This window comes from Hippopotamus amphibius, chromosome 2 (genome assembly GCF_030028045.1).
Source record: "Hippopotamus amphibius kiboko isolate mHipAmp2 chromosome 2, mHipAmp2.hap2, whole genome shotgun sequence".
NCBI lineage: Eukaryota > Metazoa > Chordata > Mammalia > Artiodactyla > Hippopotamidae > Hippopotamus > Hippopotamus amphibius.
The window spans coordinates 21325636-21343418 of record NC_080187.1 but is presented as its reverse complement, the minus strand read 5'-3'; the positions used below and the strand labels follow the sequence as shown (position 1 = coordinate 21343418).

The 17783-nt window shown below is 54.2% G+C and overlaps 1 protein-coding gene across 7 annotated transcripts in view; it reads left to right on the top strand.

Moving 5' to 3' along the window:
* RGS3 (regulator of G protein signaling 3) overlaps positions 1-17783 on the top strand; it is a 141081-nt gene that overhangs the window by 42543 nt on the left and 80755 nt on the right. For 4 of the 7 annotated variants that reach the window (XM_057724643.1, XM_057724646.1, XM_057724645.1 and 1 more), the window contains 7 exons: positions 2228-2288; positions 3444-3534; positions 4158-4213; positions 11017-11098; positions 11851-11956; positions 12731-13082; positions 13980-14019. In XM_057724643.1, the coding sequence (XP_057580626.1) occupies positions 2228-2288; positions 3444-3534; positions 4158-4213; positions 11017-11098; positions 11851-11956; positions 12731-13082; positions 13980-14019 (788 nt within the window). Of the gene's footprint in view, positions 1-2227; positions 2289-3443; positions 3535-4157; positions 4214-7007; positions 7109-9549; positions 9624-11016; positions 11099-11850; positions 11957-12730; positions 13083-13979; positions 14020-17783 lie in introns of those variants that run through there. The other 3 variants (XM_057724647.1, XM_057724652.1, XM_057724648.1) reach the window with 2 other exon arrangements.

The window sequence follows — 17783 nt, the reverse complement described above, 5'->3', positions numbered from 1 at the left end:
TCAGTATGAAAGAAAAGTGTACAGCAAGACAGTATGGGTGCCTAGATACCAGCTGGGTTGCTCTTGAATGTGCTGACAAACAAAATTAAATTGGTGATGAGGACTTTGGCAAAGTCTTGACACGGCTTTTCTGGAATGGCAGCTCAGGTCAATGTCTGCCACTCGTGGTGGTCACTGCTGCTGCCCTTGCCTTCGTGCTGACTTGGCCACTTGCCAGGAGGGAGGGGTGTTTGTTTTTGGTGATGGGTGGGGAGGTGAATGTGGAAGGGTCACTTTAATGGGGTGACTGCACTGTCTTCTATGGGTAGATTATTAATGTGGCCTGGTATGGTGGGAGGGGCCAAGGAAGGAGGAGGGAGCAGGTGCAGCCCAGGCTACAGGAAAGGGGGACAGGAAGAGAGAGCGGGGACGAGTAGCAGAGTGGGAGTAGCTGGTGAGACATGGCCTGGTGCAGAGCGTGCATCTGCAGGGGAGGTTTGAGGATCAGTCCCCAGCATTCTGCATCCCTGGCCCTCACTCGGCTTGGCTGCCGGCAAGAAGCCAGTTTTGTTTTGCTTAGGACTGTCAGGTGGTAGGCTGCCACCCTTTCTGGAGAATCCAAACAAAATATATTTATAAAGATGTTGTAAACTACTGGTCCTTGACTGGAGCAGGCACGGGTGGGTGCCCAGTAGGGTCCCCTGGACAGCCTTCTGCAGACTCTCATGCCCAGACTCCACCTTGGACCTACTGGGTCTGGATTCCGGGAGCAGGCTCTGGGGCACAAGACTTGGACAGGCTCTTCAGGGGGTTCTGTGGACCTGCTCAGGCCCCCTCAGCCCAGGCTCCGCGGAGGCACATCTCCATGGAGTTAGTTCACTACCCATTCAGGCAGCTCATTCTATCCTTGGCTTTGATGTTGTGCCTGCCCCAGAACATGCCGAATCCCTCATCTTTGTGGGTCCCTCACATATTGAAGTCAACCATCAGGGTTCTGCTCCAATTTTAATACCCATGTTGTTTCTTGATTAATAGCTATTAAACCAGTCTCTGAAAGGTGCCTGAGTTGGGGATGTGCTAAGAGAGAACAGAAAAAAAAAAAACAACTCTAGTGTTAGGATAGAGAAAGATGTGGTAGAATAGAAGTACTTTCAAACACATTTATACTGCTTTTTTTTTTTTCTGATTCCAAAAGTAGTGCCTTTTCCCAGTGAAAATTTAAGAACACTAAAAACCCAAAAGGGAAACCAAAAACCTTTCTAATCCCACCTACCAGATATACCTGTTGTTAATATTTGGGTGGAAGTCTTTCTTATTAAACTATAGATTTGTAAACTTGCTTTTATCTCACAATAGCAAGATTATTTTTTGCATTTCATTAATATTAATCTATGCTATCACTATTGAAAGCTGCCAAGTATCAATCAGTCCCTGACTGTTGGACACTGGAACTCAGTGATGGACATTTTTTTTTTTTTTTTCGGGGGTACACCAGGTTCAATCATCTGTTTTTATACACATATCCCCGTATTCCCTCCCTTCCTTGACTCCCCCCCCTCGAGTCCCCCCCACCCTCCCTGCCCCAGTCCTCTAACGCATCTTCAGTGATGGACATTTTAATGAACTTTGGATTACTCTTAGTCAAGTAGGACCCAACTGAACTCAGCCAGTCCACACAGCATGACATTCCCGTGAGTCCTGACTGTGGCTCATGTCTCCTGGCCCACTGGCAGCCAGGTCAGGTTGGTCTTGGCAACTTCCGTGTGTCAGGTTGGTTTGGACCTTGATCTGGAACTGTCTAAGCATTGCCCGGGTCTTGCCTGGACCTAAGACAAAGCTCCTTGAGCTTGAGGTCCCATAACTTTTCTCCTGGATTGAGCATCACCAGCTGGTGTAGAAGCCGAAATTCCCTATGGGGACTGACTCTTTAGACCTACCAGCACCAGAACGGTTCAAACCTCCGAGGTAGCTCTGAGCTTCTGTGGTTGGTTTCCCATGGGACTCTACTACTAACTAGATCCACGTAGGGAAGGGGATCAACTCAGCCTCAGTTTTTTCCTCTGTGAAATGGAGAGAATAACTCCACTCCAGCCTCACTCACAAAGTTGGAAAGATCCAGTGAGATGATGCAGGAAAAAGTGCTTTGTAAACCGCAGTGCATCAGGCAAACCTATGTTACACTTGACAATCGACTTCCCTATATAGCACAATGGAAAGGTGCTCACTTGAGCTTCTCTTGTTCTCCCAGACAGAGTGGATTCATCGGCTGCATGAGCTTCGGGGTGAAGTCCCTCCTGACTCCAGACAAGGTGGGTCCTAGGGAAGCTTCTGGCAGGGTCAGGCCACCTAGGCCAGGGCTGGTTCAGGCAGGGGCCTTAGTCTGGAAGCCCTGGGGTGGGGCTTCAGTCTGTGAGATGGTGCTTCACTGAGACAGGTGCCCCCTTGCCTGATAACAACATTGCTTGTTACTGGTGTAACCAAGGGTCTGGGTCCCTGCCTTGGCTCATTCTTGTCAGAGACCAGTTGTTAGGCTACTCCAAGTCTTCCCAGGATGCTGTGGGTCTGGTGTCTTCCCTTAAGGACACTGGCAGGTTCCTCAGAGCTCAGAGCACTCCCTACCCTGGAGGATAAGGGATGGGTACTTCTCATGGTCTGTTCCAAGGGTCACCTTGACGTTGTTTGCCAGGCCTCAGGTTACTGGGCCTAGCAGGCGCTCAGGGATGGAGTGAGCATCCCCTGTGGTGGTTTCCTTCAGGCTGGGTGAGGACTCTGGGACCTAGAGGCCCTTCCCCCTGGGCAGCCAGACCCTTATCCAGCTCTACTTGGATGGCACTCCCCACAATGGGGGCTTTTGAGCAGGGGAGGGACATGCTCCTCTTGCATATCCCTCGAGATGTGCCGGTGGCCTGCTGCAAGGAGTTGCCTGGTAGCCCTGCCACCCAGCTCTGTGCCCTGGAAGTAGAGTCTGGGGTAAGTGGCTGAGGACCCTTTATCCTACATGTGGGTCCCAAATATCTTGTCTTGACTGCAGTCTTGGTTTCATTCCCTCTTGGGAGGAGATGTGCCCCCCTGGGGACAGCTCAGGAGGCTCAGGATGCCTACTCTGTGGCATCTCCCTTCCTCCCACCCTTCTGTTCTGTCAACATTTATTGGGCTCCTTCTGTGTACCAGGCACGGTGCTGGACACATCAAAGAGCCTGTGTACAGACTAGTGGGGGAGGCAGGCCTGTGAACAGACTTGTTCTCCAGGGAATTTGGCAGAGGGGAGGACCAGCTCTGCTCGGAGCATCAAGGAGGGCTTCCTGGAGGTGCACGCCCTTTGAGGAAGGGAGGCTGGAGTGTCTGTCTCTGCAGGGTGCCACTCCTGAGGGAGGCTCTCCAGCTGCTGCTTTCTGGCAGGGATTGATGGCTGCCTGACCTATGGCCTCTTTCTCCTCTGAGCATGTCGCCTTCTCTCGTGGCAGGAGATCAGCGGCTGGTACTACCTGCTGGGGGAGGACCTGGGCTGGACCAAGCACTTGAAGGTGGCCAGGCGGAGACTGCGGCCCCTGAGAGGTGCCTGCACATCACCTTCAGTTCTGCCTAGATACACCGTCCCCAGGGCTCCCCCCTCCCTCCCTTCCTGCGCAGTCAGTCCCTGTGTTTTGGCGTGTGTCACGCTAGGCTCTTATCAGAGCCTGGGTCCAGGGACTTATCACAAGTGCTTGCTAGAATGCAGGCTGCAGGCAGCTTTGTGTTCGTGATGCCTTTATTTATCAGGCCGGACTTTCCTTGGAGAGGGTTATGGCCTCACCCCATGTGGTTCAGCTTCCCTGACCTCAAGCTCATGGACGGCTGGGCTTCAGGAGCTTCCGTGTGGCCCCTTCTCAGGGTTCATGGTTTCAGGATCCCCTCCAGGCTGCCTGGCTGACCTTGGGGTACCCACCTCTGCAGACAGGCCATGTGGGCCCTGCCGTGGGTCCTGAGGATTTTCCCCTTTTGCTCTGTCCTTCCCACATGCCCATCTGGCTCCTGAGCCCCTGCCTGGCCCGAGCTTGGGCATTCCCACATCCTGGAGGCCAGGAGTGACCTGTGCTGTCACATGGGCCTGGCACCCTGGCCTTGTCCTCTGGGTGGTCTGTGGAACAGGCACTTAGACGCTAACAGAAACTTTCTGACTCTGCTCTGTCACCTTCCAGACCCGTTGTTGAGAATGCCAGGAAGTGAGGACATGGAGAATGGGGAGAAACTCAAGGTAGGTGGGGACAAGCCTAGGCAGGACTGACGGGCCCTGAGCACGGCTCTGGGCTCTGACCTGCTTCTGGCCAGTCCCTTGGCCCAGGAGACTCCTAAGCAAGGCAACAGTCAGTGCCTGAAACTCAGATTCACTTGGTGCTTGGAAACTCAGCAAGTTGTGCATTTTTAAGAGGTTATTTCTGGTGCTTTTCTCAGGTTACTCATGCCTGGGGCAGGAGTTGGGAGAGAGCTGGGCCCCAGCCCCTGGAAGTAGAGGAGTCTGGGTCATAACTGACTTTTGGTTTCTTGAAGCCAAGCCCTCCCTTTCCTGCAAGCCCCCTCAGGCCCCTTGCTTCCCCTGCCACTGTGACCCAATTCCCCTTTAGGTTCAGCCCCCTTGATGTCAGGGAGCAGCTGTGAGTCTGAGCCCGAGACCCATGGGTTCTCACTTCTTTAGGGCTTTGAATCTAGAGAGGAACTCTCCGTGGGGATTTTGGGGAATTCATCCAAATTTGTCTCTTTGCAGGCCGTGGCAGGTGGTATGTGGTTTTCTCTAACAACTAGGAGAGGGAAAAACAAGCTCCCACTGCTGAGTAGCCCCTCGGTTTTGTTTTGTTTTTTTTAATTTAATTTAATTAATTTATTTATTGGCTGTGTTGGGTCTTCGTTGCTGTACATGGGCTTTCTCTAGTTGTGGTGAGCAGGAGCTACTCTTCATTGTGGTGCGCAGGCCCCTCACTGCCGTGACTTCTCTTATTTTGGAGCATGGGCTCTAGGTACACGGGCTTCAGTAGTTGTGGCACGTGGGCTCAGTAGTTGTGGCTCGTGGGCTCTAGAGCACAGGCTCAGTAGTTGAGGCACACAGGCTTAGTTGCTCCGTGGCATGTGGGATCTTCCCGGCCCAGGGATCGAACCCGAGTCCCCTGCATTGGCAGGCGGATTCTTAACCACTGCGCCACCAGGGAAGCCCCTAGCCCCTCGGTTTTTATCTAACATGACCCTCACTGCCACCTCGGAGGTGGTTGTTACTACCCATCTCGCAGATGAGCAGGACTTGGAAGGTTCAGAGATGTTAGGTCACTCTCCGTGGCCACACAGCCAGCAAGTGGCAGAGGCAGGATCTGAAACATGGCTTCAGGTATGGCTGCCTCCTGCAGGTGGCCTAGTTGGGAAGAGACGACAGTGATATTTTCCATGATGATATAGGACATTTAGGTGTATTATTATCTACATTTTCCCTTTCATTTACTCCAGTCATTCACTCATTCACTCATTCATTATTTATTGAATATCTCCATGGGCCAGGCCTTGTGCTGGCTGCTGGAATATAGCTGTCAACAAGTGAAAGGTCCCTGCCCTCATGGAGCGTACAGGCTAGGGCCGCGCTGTCCAGTAGGGCAGCCACTAGCCACCTGCGGCTACTGAGCAATCGACATGTGGCTAGTATGACTGAGGACCTGAATTTTCAATTTTATTAATTTTCATTAAATTTGCACATGTCGAATCGCTACCATATTGAATAGTACAGTACAGTATTAAGGTAATTGTCAGGTCTCTGTTTTCTGTGGCTTCATTATGAGTTTAAAAGTTTTCTTCTAGCTTCAGTGGAGGAACTGCAAAGGCCTTTTCCCTCTCTCTGTATATGCTGAGCACAGAGAGTACAGTGACCAGGGAGGCTCCCTGGGGATTTGTGGGCATCAATGCTGCAGGCTTCTAGGTGGCCTGGGAGAGTCCTGTTTTGTGCTGGACTCTGCACACAGGCCCTGGCCTCTGAGGGCATTGTTCTGAGGTGTGTTTGATTTTTCTGGGCTCGCACACGCAGAGATGTCTGTAGGACTGAGCAAGGTGGGGGTGATTGTCAGAGGCTTGGTTAGGGCAGGGGGAGAACCCCGAGAGGTGACCTGTTCAACTCCCTCTTTGTGTGTGGGGAGATGGAGGCTCAGAAACCTGGGTGACCTTCCCATTGTCACAGCAAGCAAAGCTGGGTGGGAACGAGGGACACTCTCAGGCATGAAGGATGTGAGTGGCTGGGTAGTGTTCCTCAGGGACTGTGGGGTGGGTATAAGGGGCTCTAGGATCACCCAGCAGAGCTCTACAAGGCAGGGAATAGACTGGGGCTCTGCCAGCTCCGCCTCCTCTGCTGTGTGACCTCAACTGCTCAAGGCCCCCACTTCTTCACCAGTAAAGAGAGGAGGCTGAATTATCTAGTGATTGGAAATCCCTTCCTGACTTGACTTTGTGGTCTGTTATCAGATCCGTAAAGCAGCCCGTGTACGTGGATGAGGAAATTGACTTTTAAGTAGCTTGAGTGTCAGGCAAACTCCAAATGTTTTGTATTCCCTGTCATGACATGAGATGTCTGTGGGTGCCACCTCCCCCCCAAAACATTCTCAGGCTGAGTTAGTTCCCTGTATTAGCTACTGGGGACCCTGGGATTTGCAAGGGGAGGCGACGTTGTTACAGAGTGGGCCGTGTTTTCTGCCTGGGTTCTCCTCCAGCCAGGGGTGTTTGTGAGAACATTGGAATCACAAAGTGGCCCATGGCGGAGAATGCAGCCAGAACAAAGGCGCCCTCTCCCCGCCGGGGCCCGGGGAATACTAACTAGTTGACAGGAATTTTAATATAAAACTCTCCCTCTTCCTTGTCATTCGGAGGTTTCAGGAAGCCTTCGGGCTTATCGTGCAGAGGCACACAGCACAGACAGGGCTTGGGGAGGTGAGAGGTGATTTCCTGCCATTCTTCTGCGGGGCGGGCTTCCCAGGGCGGTCATGCCAGGCTGACGGGGCGCAGTGCGGGCTCCCGCTGCTGGGGGGGAGAGCTGGGTTTTCATGGGGCGGCAGCCGAGGCAGGACCCACAGCCATGAACCGCTTCAATGGGCTCTGCAAGGTGTGCTCGGAGCGCCGCTACCGCCAGGTGGGTGCTTGGCCCCTTGGGGGGGGGTGTGGGGTGTTGTTGGGGTCAGGGGTGGGGGCTCACCGAGCAGGACTTCTCTCCCCACAAGGCCCTTCCTTGCCTCCTCCTGCCCCTTGCAGGTTTGTTGTGATCTGGAGGGAGGGTAGAGGCAGGAGCTGACCCCGAGCCTTTACCTGCTGCCCCTCTCTAGGGGCAGACGAGGTCAGCTGTGCGCCATCCTTACCACTGACTGGGTGGTGTCCGTGGTGAGATTATCTGGTTGATGTTGTGTCATTTTTATTTGGGAGGAGTGTGGGTTAAAAAGAGCATCCCAAGCCTGAGATTGGAAGTGGCTAGGTTGCTGAGCAGCTGGATGTGTGTTTTTTCTATCTTTCCCTACTTCTGATGGGACGGCAGTGCCTGTCCTGCGTTGTGTAGGTGTGATTGTGTTTTAGAATGTGTCAGTGTGTGCTTGTGTGCGAGAGAAGATGGGCCTGTGCATATGTATGCACACATGATTTTCCTCCCGGTAGCTGTGATGCCTTGAGGTGGGTCCAGAGTCCTCTGGCTCCAGAGCCCAACGCCACTGAGAGGGCTTGCCCCTCAGCCTCCAGTCTTAGGATGTGGGGCAGAGTAGGATGATGATCCCTTAGTCCCCAGGACTCTTCTGGAACTGTGAGGGACATTTATTCTTATAAAAAAGGCATGGTGTCAGGCAGGGTGAAGGCAAGGGATGTCCAGATTTTGGGAATGTCCAAGCTGATGGGACACTGGAATGGTCTGATTTTAAAAGTATAGAAAAGTCCCTCTGTGTTTTAATGACCAGACTGGAATCTGGGTCCTGAACTCCCTTAAACAGGCAGACTTAGGTCTCAGGGAGATGCTTGGAGGTGCCTCTTATACCGTGTGTGGGACGTGTGTGTTTCTCTTCAGTCCCTGGCTCTCAGGGCCCTCCTGCCCTCCTGGAGCCTGCAGAGCAGCCCCTGTGATACTGGCAACTGGGTGGCAGGAGGGATGGTGAGGCAGAGAGGGCACTGGATGGGAGGTTAAAAAGTCCTTGGTCACTTGGGACTACAGGCCTGAGGACCAGGGCATGCTGGCAGTCAGAGTAGGGCAAGGCATGAGTGCAGTCTGGGCCTGGGGCTCTGGGACTCAAGTTCAAGATGGATCCCATGCTAGAAAGTAGTGCAGGGTTGAGAGCATCAGCTTTGTGCCAGACCTGGGCTCACGTCCAGCTCTGCCCTTCTTGAGCTCTGACTCTTGTGCTTGACAGTTTACCTCCCTGAGCCTCAGTCTTCGCGTCAGTGGAATAGGGTGATAATGTGATGATACTGTGAGAGTAAATGGAATGTGTATGAAGTGTCTGGTGCAGGGTGGTCAATAAATGTGGCATTTAGGGATTGGGATTGAAGTCTAGGCATGACCAGGGGTCAGAAACCAGGCAGGAGGACAGAAGCGAGGTGCTGGCTTGGGTGAGATCTGGGAGCAGTAGCAGTTCCTGCCCTGGACAGGAAAGAGCAAGAACCAGCCCAGGAAGGATGGCCTCTGCCAGGAGTCTCTGAGGTCCCAGAGTTAAGGCGGGGCTGCTCCCCTCATCTCCTGACCCTGAGGCCCAAGGTCAGAGAGGAGGGCTGAGAGCTTATTTGCTTCAGGCCTCGGTTTCCTTCTCTGTAAAATGGGCATACTGAAACTAGCCCTGCATTCCCCTCAGGGCTGCAGTGATGATCAGCTTCTTTGGACAGAGCTGTCCAGAGGTCCTCTCAATGAGGTCGGTGGTCACGATGGACAGAGCATCACTTTGCCTTCTTCACACAGTCCCACCCCCTCACACTGAGCAAGAGAGGGGCTTGCTTTCCAACACCCTCTCCTCTTCCCCTCTGCCCAGCCCTCAGCTGGCCTGGACTGTTATCTGGACTGGCTCTGCTTAGGCTGATGCCCAGGAAGGCAGGGTGGTCTCCTGTCCACAACCCCACCTGTGGGGGGACCATGCTGTTTTGCTGGAGTACCTTCCTCTTCAGTTTCAGCTCTAGGGCCAGTCCCCAAACTGTTAGCACTGGGTGTTGGGACCTATTTTCCAGAGCCATGCCCCAGGCAGGAGGGGCTGTGGCCCTTGGTGGGGTAGGACTGGGGAAATGCTAGCCAGATGCTGCCTGGGTTGAGGGTCGCTGCAAGGTCCCTAAAATCTCTGCTGGTCGCATGGAGTGGACCGGGCTCCTGTCATCGTCCCTTGGCCTCAGTCTGGGCTTTCCGCGCTTACTCCAGAGTTTGTTTTTCTTTCTTTCTTTCCATTTTTTTTCTCTTCCTGTCTTAGCTGTGTGTTTTCCCAGAATTCTTATGGGAACAGGGTATTTTCCTGCCCACCCCCCTTCCCCTTGTCTGTCAGATTTCCTGTTTTACAAACTCACTTTGAATCCAGGCCCAGGGCTGGTGGGAAGCAGAGCCTCAGGGGCCTCCCCGGCAGCATCCAAGGGCCTTGGTCACCCTGGGTTCCCTGGCTCTCCCCTTTCCCATGCCTGGCCTTTGGGACAGCTGGCAGGTGAGTGTCAGGCACCCAGCCTGGAAGAGGTAACCCCTAAAGGAAGGAGATAGAAGTCTCCTAATGAGGCTGCGGCCCTCGACCTCTTCCAGGGTTGCTGAACTGAGTTCTTCCTCAGCCTGCCTGGGGCGCCCTACCCCATGCTGCACCAGGGCCCACACCATGTCCAGGGAGCCAGACCCCCTTTCTGACTCTAGCTGCCTTCGCCTATTGCTCTCACACACCTGCTCTGAGCAGCCTGGAATTGTTCTTTGAGTGGACAGGGGCTGGGCCTTCGGCACCCCTCCCAAAGCCTAACTGGGGGTGCACAGAGAGGGTGTGCAGCAAGGCAGAACCAAATGTAGTCAGCAGACCGCGCTGCACCCTGACAGCTTCCTGCTGCTGGTGGGAGGCTGCGGCGCTGTCCTCAGTCACGGCGCACTTGCTGGTTCCTGCCATGCACCAAGCCTGTTGTCTATAGTCAAAGCACAAAGGACTCTTCCCAGCACCATCCTCACGTTTTGCTGTAATGCTTATCATATGCTGCTCTGCTCTGGAGAGATCTGTGTGCTGTCATGCTCCTTTGGGAGCCAGAGACCAAGGCCTCATGACCTGGTGCCTCAGCAGAGCCTGGCATGCACTAGGAGCTCAGTAATTACATGTTGCTTTGAAAAGAGCATCCATATGGCAGGGCCCTTTTAGGGGACTTCTGAAAGTAGGGGTTGTGGACCTGCCACACAACACAGGCTGCAGCAGGCACAGTGAGGTCATTGGCTAGTACAGGTTCAGCCAGGAAGCCTATATGTGCCCTCACTTGCCCCCTCACCTGGGAGCCCTTACTGGATACCTTGAGGCCCTGGTGGTGGACAGCCCTGAGACCCCCAGCACGTGTCCACTGCCCTGAGGTGGTGAGTGTGTGCATCCCTGTCTTCCCTCTCCTGTGCTCTGGGAGGGTAGCCAAGAGATCAGCTTTGTCTCTGGGACCTCAGTGCAGGGCCAGCCCTGGATCGATGCTCCATGAACCCCTGGGGAAACGAGGAAGGGACCGAGCAGGCCGTGGGTCACAGGTGAGGTGGAGATGTGCAGTGTAGCAGGCCCTTAGGTAAAGGGCTAGGCCACATGTCTGTCAGGGCTGAGAAAGGCGAGATTCACCCTTTCAAGGCTCTGTCTGGGCCCTCCTGCATGGGCTTGGCTTACCTCCTGAGCTCCCAGCCTTCCCGCTTGGCCCACAACCCAGTGCTCAAGATGCCTGGGCCGAGATAGGGACAGCAAGGGGCCAGCCAGCCTCCTTCTTGGCTCCAGCAACCTTGGAGAGGAAGGTGGCTCTGGGGTGGGGCCTGTGGGCTTCCCAACCTTGGAGCAGAGGCAGCAGCCTCATGGCTTCTGGGAGTAACCGGGCAGGGCTGTGTCCTAGATCACCATCCCGAGGGGGAAGGACGGCTTCGGCTTCACCATCTGCTGCGACTCTCCGGTCCGAGTCCAGGCCGTGGATTCCGGTGAGTGAGTGTCTTGGGCGATGCCAGCCCGAGGTTTTGCAAACAAGGTGTTGGAACTGAAAGGAGAGCCCTAAAGTGGAGCAAAGTGTCCTGATTTTTCAAAATGAAAAGAAAAATATTTTTAAATGACCACAGATGAAAGTGAGGTCTATGAAAATACACCCACTCTTTTTTTTTTAATCAAAATGAAAATAGACTTTTATATTTTGTTTCCCGATCATTTCAAACAGGAACTAAACCTATATTTTCAGTAATGGCTGCATGGGAAAATGAGTCATTAATGAACTCGATTTGGAATCCGTATTTTATCCTATTCCAGCCTGATTAGCACTTAAAAATAGTCATTCCCTCCCTATTTTTCACAAAGAAAAGACTTCTCCTAATCACAGAGTGAGCATCCTAAGAGGAGAAGCTGGGACGCAGTGGTCTGGGTGCCCCTGTTGCCTGTGAGCCTGGTGGCAAGGAAGGGTTCTCAAGGGGTGGGAGGCCCGTGGAGGGCGGGTGACCTGGCGGGGAGGTAGACAGCAGAGAGGTCAGCCAGTACTGGGTGTGTGGGCAGGGAGGAAAGGAGGGCAGAGGGGAGTCTCCCTTCAAGGTCCCAAGAGCCCCTGAGGTCAGCCCCCCATTCACAAATGAAGAAACAGAGAAGAGCATTCCTTGTTCAAGGTCACTGTGGAAGCAAAGGACCCCAGGGCCTTTGAGGGGGTTGTGGGCTTCGGGGGCCCTTGAGTGGCTTTTCTTTGTCCCTGCAGGGGGCCCGGCAGAGCGGGCAGGGCTGCAACAGCTGGACACGGTGCTGCAGCTGAATGAGAGGCCCGTGGAGCACTGGAAATGCGTGGAGCTGGCGCACGAGATTCGGTGACAGGGCGGCGGGCGGCCTGGGCTGATGCGCACCTGCCCTCCCCAGCCCTGGGCACACACCTTGCCCGTTCCTCCTTCCCAGCTGGGAGCAGTTCACTTTGCTCCTCGGGGAATCAGTTTCTTGGCCTGAAATTGGAAGGTTCAGGTTGAGAACAATTTTGGATCCCAGAGCAAACAGTGGGAAAGAAGCTCTCAGACAGCCCCTGTGGTTCCTGGTGCGGCTCCAGTGGGCCGCTTTCTACCTTAGCTCATTAGTTCTGCTACCTCAGAGCTAAGCCCTTTGTTTTCTAAGGCTGTGTAGATGTTGCAAAATTTTTCAAGTGCACAATTAAACAGTTATTCTTTAAAATGTGTGGGGGGCCCTAAATTTGGACCCTCTGGGTTAAAGCCCTTGTGGCCCATTTCAGGTTTACGTCTAGAAGGACCGGATGGGGCTTGTACACAGGTGGCTTGCTTGCTCCTCCTTGATCACACTTTGTGTCCAGGAGGACATCACTAGTTGAGCCTGGTCTTTTTTCTTGTTTACTTGGCCTGGGCCTCAGTGTCCTTCCCAGCCTCTGCCAGTCAACTAGGATCGACCTAAGGGACCCCTTTGCTGTCTCTGCTTTAGATGGCCTCGGCATCCCTTCCTGCTCGGGCCCTGGGGCTTCCCCGCCACCCCCCTCCCCGCCCCCTCTCTTCTCTGCCCCTGCAGGCCCCTACCCTGGCTGACTTTGGTCTCCCCCCGACTCAGTTTCTCTTTGTGACAACCCCCACCCCCACACCTTTCAGGAGCTGCCCCAGCGAGATCATTCTACTCGTGTGGCGGGTGGTCCCCCAGGTCAAGCCGGGGCCAGACGGCGGCGTCCTGCGTCGCGCCTCCTGCAAGGCAGCTCATGACCTCCAGTCGCCCCCCAACAAGCGGGAGAAAAACTGTACCCACGGGGCCCAGGCACGGCCAGAGCAGCGCCACAGCTGTCACTTGGTGTGTGACAGCTCAGACGGGCTGCTGCTTGGCGGCTGGGAGCGCTACACCGAGGTGACCAAACGCGGGGGCCAGCACACCCTGCCCACGCTGTCCCGTGCCAGTGCCCCCACCGACCCCAACTACATCATCCTGGCCCCGCTGAACCCTGGGAGCCAGGTATGGGCAGCTGCTTCGGGGGAGGTGAAGGGCGTGGGTCCCTCAGTGAGGCCAGGAAGATGCGAAAACTCAAAATTGTGTTGTGAGGAGTCTGCCAGGGGCTTGGAGTGGGGAGCGGGGAAGTGGGGTATGCGTTGGCGCCAGCCTCTGCAGGGCTGTCCTGGGCAGAGAGAGCAGATGGGTCTTTGTGGCCTCAGGGCACAGATCCAGGACCAGGGGATGTCACAGGGTAGAAGATTTCACCTCACAAGAAGGAAGAACTTTCTGCCAGTTTGGGCTTTTCCACAGTGGAATGGGCTGCGTGGTAGGCAGTGAGCCCGTCAGAGGAGCTGTAAGATGGCGTAATGGGATGACGGCATGTGTGCCCCAAAATATCGGTCTCATGAGATACTCTGGGCAAAAAGTTTCCTGCGATCAAATAAGTTTGAGAAATGCCTCATACTCTCTTCCCCTTCTGGGAGGTTCCCAATGCATGTTAGCCTGTCTGAGGCTCTGAGAGCATCTGCAGTGAAGAAGGTGGTTTACCGTTTGCCCTTGTTTAACCAAGTGTTTCCCAGACTCCCCTGACAGCGCGTCCTTTGTGGCAGACTTAGCATCCTAAGTGCCAGTGTTCCACAGAACACACTTTGGAACAAGCTGCCATCAAGAAAGCTGGGGACTTGGCCAAGCGGTTAGACTTGATGACAGCTAAAGCCTCGTTCAACTCGAACATTCTGGAGGATTCTAGAGCCTGTGATCCCTCCAGCTCCCCCCGCGCCCCCCCCCCCCCCCCCCGCTCTAGTTTTGCCCTCGTGCCCTGAGGTGCTCCCCTCCTATCCCCAGGCCAGGGCTGAGCAGCCTGCCTGCTTGTCGGCCCTGTGTCTGGGGCTGAGGTGGTTCTCTGTTTTTCCCTCACAGCTGCTGCGGCCTGTGTACCAGGAGGATGCCATCCCCGAAGGTGAGTCTGTCCTCTGCTGCTGTGCCCCCCAAGCCCCAGAGAGATGGCGAGGTCAGCCAGGAGGCCGTGCTCCTCCTCCTCCTCTGAGTTGGGAGGCCTTCCTGACAGAGACAAGATCCACCTGCATATTGACACAGACTCTATCTCCTCTTGGGGCCTTTTCTCCCTCACTGAACCAGTGTCTTTCTTCGTTGGCTCCTGAACTGAGAAGGAAGAGAGGGCATCTTCCCAGAGAAGTTTAAGAGCTGGTGTTCAGGACTCAGGCATTCAGCTGAGATTCAACCAACGTTATTGAGCAACCAATATATGTAAGGTGCTGTAGGCACCGTGGTCGGGCAGGCTTGGGAGGGAGGCATGGCATTTGGAGCTGGGAGGAGTTGTGTGAGTTTGAACAACTCATGTCCCCTCACTGAGCCTCAGTTTCTTTATCTATAAAACAGGGCTGATAATTCCCACCTCAGAGGGTTGCTGGGAGGACGGAAGGAGTTAATGGTTTTGAGTAGCAGCCTGTTTGCTGAGTGATACTACACAGAAGATAGCTGTCTTTGAAGTACAAAAACGTCACTGCTGTTTGAATGGATTTTTCTCTTTTGTCCTTCAAATCCTGGCTTTAGCTTTTAAGGGCCAGGGAAGAAGCTGGGGTCAAAACCAGTTCCTTCCCCCAGGAAGCCTGAGGTGGCAGAGGTGATGCTGGAGCTGGCTGGGTATTCCCGTAGGCCCTCTCTGTGCTGGCCGGAGCCCAGCTGGCTGGAGTCCAGGTGGTACCTGGAAGGTTGAGACCTGCTTGCCTGGTGGTCCACCATGCTGGCCTTGGATATGCTTGAGCCCTTCCTTGAGAGCCTACAGAATGCCCTTTGACCTTCTTTGAGAAGGGCCTTTCCCCAACCATTTGCAGCCTTGCTTCCTTGCTGTCCCCGTTGTCAGAAGCATGAAGACAATGCTCGCACATAGCCAATGTCTTCTGGGGGGAAAGGGACGCCCATCAGGCTCAGAGTTGCAGATGGAAGGCATCGTCGTTCCCTCCAGGCTGGGGCATTTGGGTGTTTGGGCTTAGTCTGTTGGAAATGCATTTGTGTTCCTTCTAGAGAAAAGTCTGATCGTGATTCAACACTGAGCTTTAAAAAAGCTTTTAGTTGCCACATTAGGTTAGAGTGGAGATGTCACTGCTAAATGGTGACCCCATTAAGGGCGGGGCCTAGGCCTGCTCGTCTCTGTGCGTCTGATGCTGGCCCCAGGGTCTGACAGACAGCGGGTACTCAACAGAATTTCAGGTGAGTGAATGACTGAAGGGGAATGACTCCGGTTGCCGCTAAGGTTTGCAGACTGCTCATGGGGGACCGATCTGGAGAGGTGTGTCACCTGAGGCGGTCTGGTGCGGTTCCTTCTGAGCCCGAGAGATGCCTCTTGGTGTCCTCCCAGCTGGTATCCACGTTTTGGTTCCCCTCTGAGAACGCAGTCCTTAGTGAACCAAGAAGGCCACCGTCATACAGGCCATGGGAGAGGGACAAGTAAGGCAGTGCTGCTGCTGTAAACAGCAGTGGTAAATTTGAATGCGTGATGTTAAGAACCTGACCTGACTTCATTTATTCTTTACGATAATAACTATTGTGGTATCCAGGGACATCTTTGCTCTTTACCAGAGATCAAATTCCTAGCTCCTGGTCTGTGGGTTCAGAGGAAGGGGTGGAATTCAGGGTACAGATCTTCCCTTAAACACACTCAGGGTTCTCCAGCGGCTAAAGCTGTCGCCAGGGTGCTGATTTCCGTCCCCTCCTTGGGCTGGGCTGCCTGGCCTCCTTTCAGGAGGGTGGTTTGAGCCAACCTGAATAGAATGGGGTCTGGTGTGCTTCCAGGGCCTGGGGTGCCTGCCTGTCGTCGGCATGTTCTCCAGGGCCGTGGGTGCCCTTGGCATTGTCCGCTGCCCTGTGAAAGCAGCCCAGCCTCAGATTCACCACTGCCGGGGTGGGACGGCTGCCAGGGCTCACCTCGGAAGCCGGAGCAAAGCTGAGTAATTTCTGTGTTTGTTCAGTGAAGCAGGTGTTTAAGGGGTGAGTGATATGGGGGTTTGGACAAGAGGTTATAAGTGGCAGTAGGTGGGAAGTTAAGGAGTTTGCCTTCACAGAGCTCAGTAGCTGGGTTATAACCTGGACTGTTTTTAAAAAAAGATACTTCAAAAAATCAGTTTTGGAGAATTAAGCCCACTTGCTACACACTATCCAGGGTGTGTGGAGATGGGGCACAAGGGCATGCCACTTAGGTTGATCTCCCTTTGTACCAGTTACTGGCCAGGTGACCTTGGGCAAGTCCCCCAATCACGCCAGGCCTCAGTTGCCTTGTCTTTAAAATGGGGCAGCTTCCCATCTGAAGGAAGAGGTATATGTCAAGTGGCTTATTCAGGACTCTTCCAGGCCCAAGGCGAAGACTCTGTGACAGCCCTATGCAGCTGGCCTAGGGAAGGGAAGAAGTGGATTCCTTTAAAGGTCAGACTGGGCACAGGGCCCAGATTTTGGCATTAGCAAATAGCCCCCTTCTTTAAGTTTGGTCTATTTTGCTTTGCTTGTCAGTCCTGTGTGGTTTTGCCTTCTCTGATCTAGGCTCGGTTGTGTTAAATTAGACTGTCTAGTTCCCCACTGACCCTGTGATCCCCACTCATGGTACAGTTGGTGGTCCAGCAGCCCTGTCCTAACGTCAGCCCTGATGGGTGGATTGTTCATTGGCTTGGGTTTTTAATCCTGGTGCCCTCACACTCTGGTACCATTCACCAAACCCTTTCCCATCAGGTCTCTCGTGTGAGCCCCCACCTGCCCTGGGGTAGGCAAGGCAGGAATCTGTATCATCTACACTTTACAGTGGAGAAAACTCTGGCTCAGAGGGGGAAGGAACTTGGTCAAGGTTGCACAGCCAGTCTCTGCAGAAGCCAGTGCTCAAGTTCAGGTGTCTTGTCCAACTCAAATCCACTGCAGAGCTTGAGAGCCAGGATGGGTTCTTTCAGCAAAGGGGACAGGGCCTGGCAGCACAGAGCCCTCTGGGGCCGACGTCCAGGGCAGAGCAGACGAGGAGCTGGTAAGTACTTCCATGCATCTGGCCCTGCCCCGTCCTGGGCTTGTGTTCTTTCTACTCTTCTCTAAGTGACTCCCTGAAGAGGCAGGAAGTGGCTCAGGTTACTATGGTTTGTGTGCTGCCCCAAGATGCTGCTGTGATCAGTGGTCACTTGTGTGTGGGGGCTGACTTGTTTTTCTCACCCTGCTTGGTGAGAAGGGGCATAGGGTGGGTGGAGGAAGCAAGTGTGAAATCTTCCATGCTGAGTTTTTCCTCTGAGTCTGTGGACCAGGCGTTGGTGGGGAGCTTCCCTGAGATGTAGCTGGGGTCAGGCCACCTGTTCACCCCCTGGCTGCCAGGACTGGGGGTGGCAAAAGGAGACCTGGGCCCCAGTAGGCTGGGCATGTGGGTCAGGGAGGGCTGGTCAGTTGCCCACCTGGCAACAGGGACCCTTGAAGGGGGCCCAGGTGTGTGTGGAGCCTGACTGCCCTGGAGTTTGTCTCCTACTTGCTTGTGTCCAAGAATTCCTGACTCTTTAGCTACTCTCTGTTTTGCTCCTCTGCCCATTGGGTGAGGCTTGATAAAGACCTGTGTGCCACCGCTTGTTCAGTGTGAGGGTATATGTCCTGCAGTGTCCCCTTATAGAGGGACTCCCTGTAGCCCTCTGCACGCTTCCCTGGGGGTGACTCATTCTCTCTCTCTCTCCCCCACCCCCCTTCGCTCTT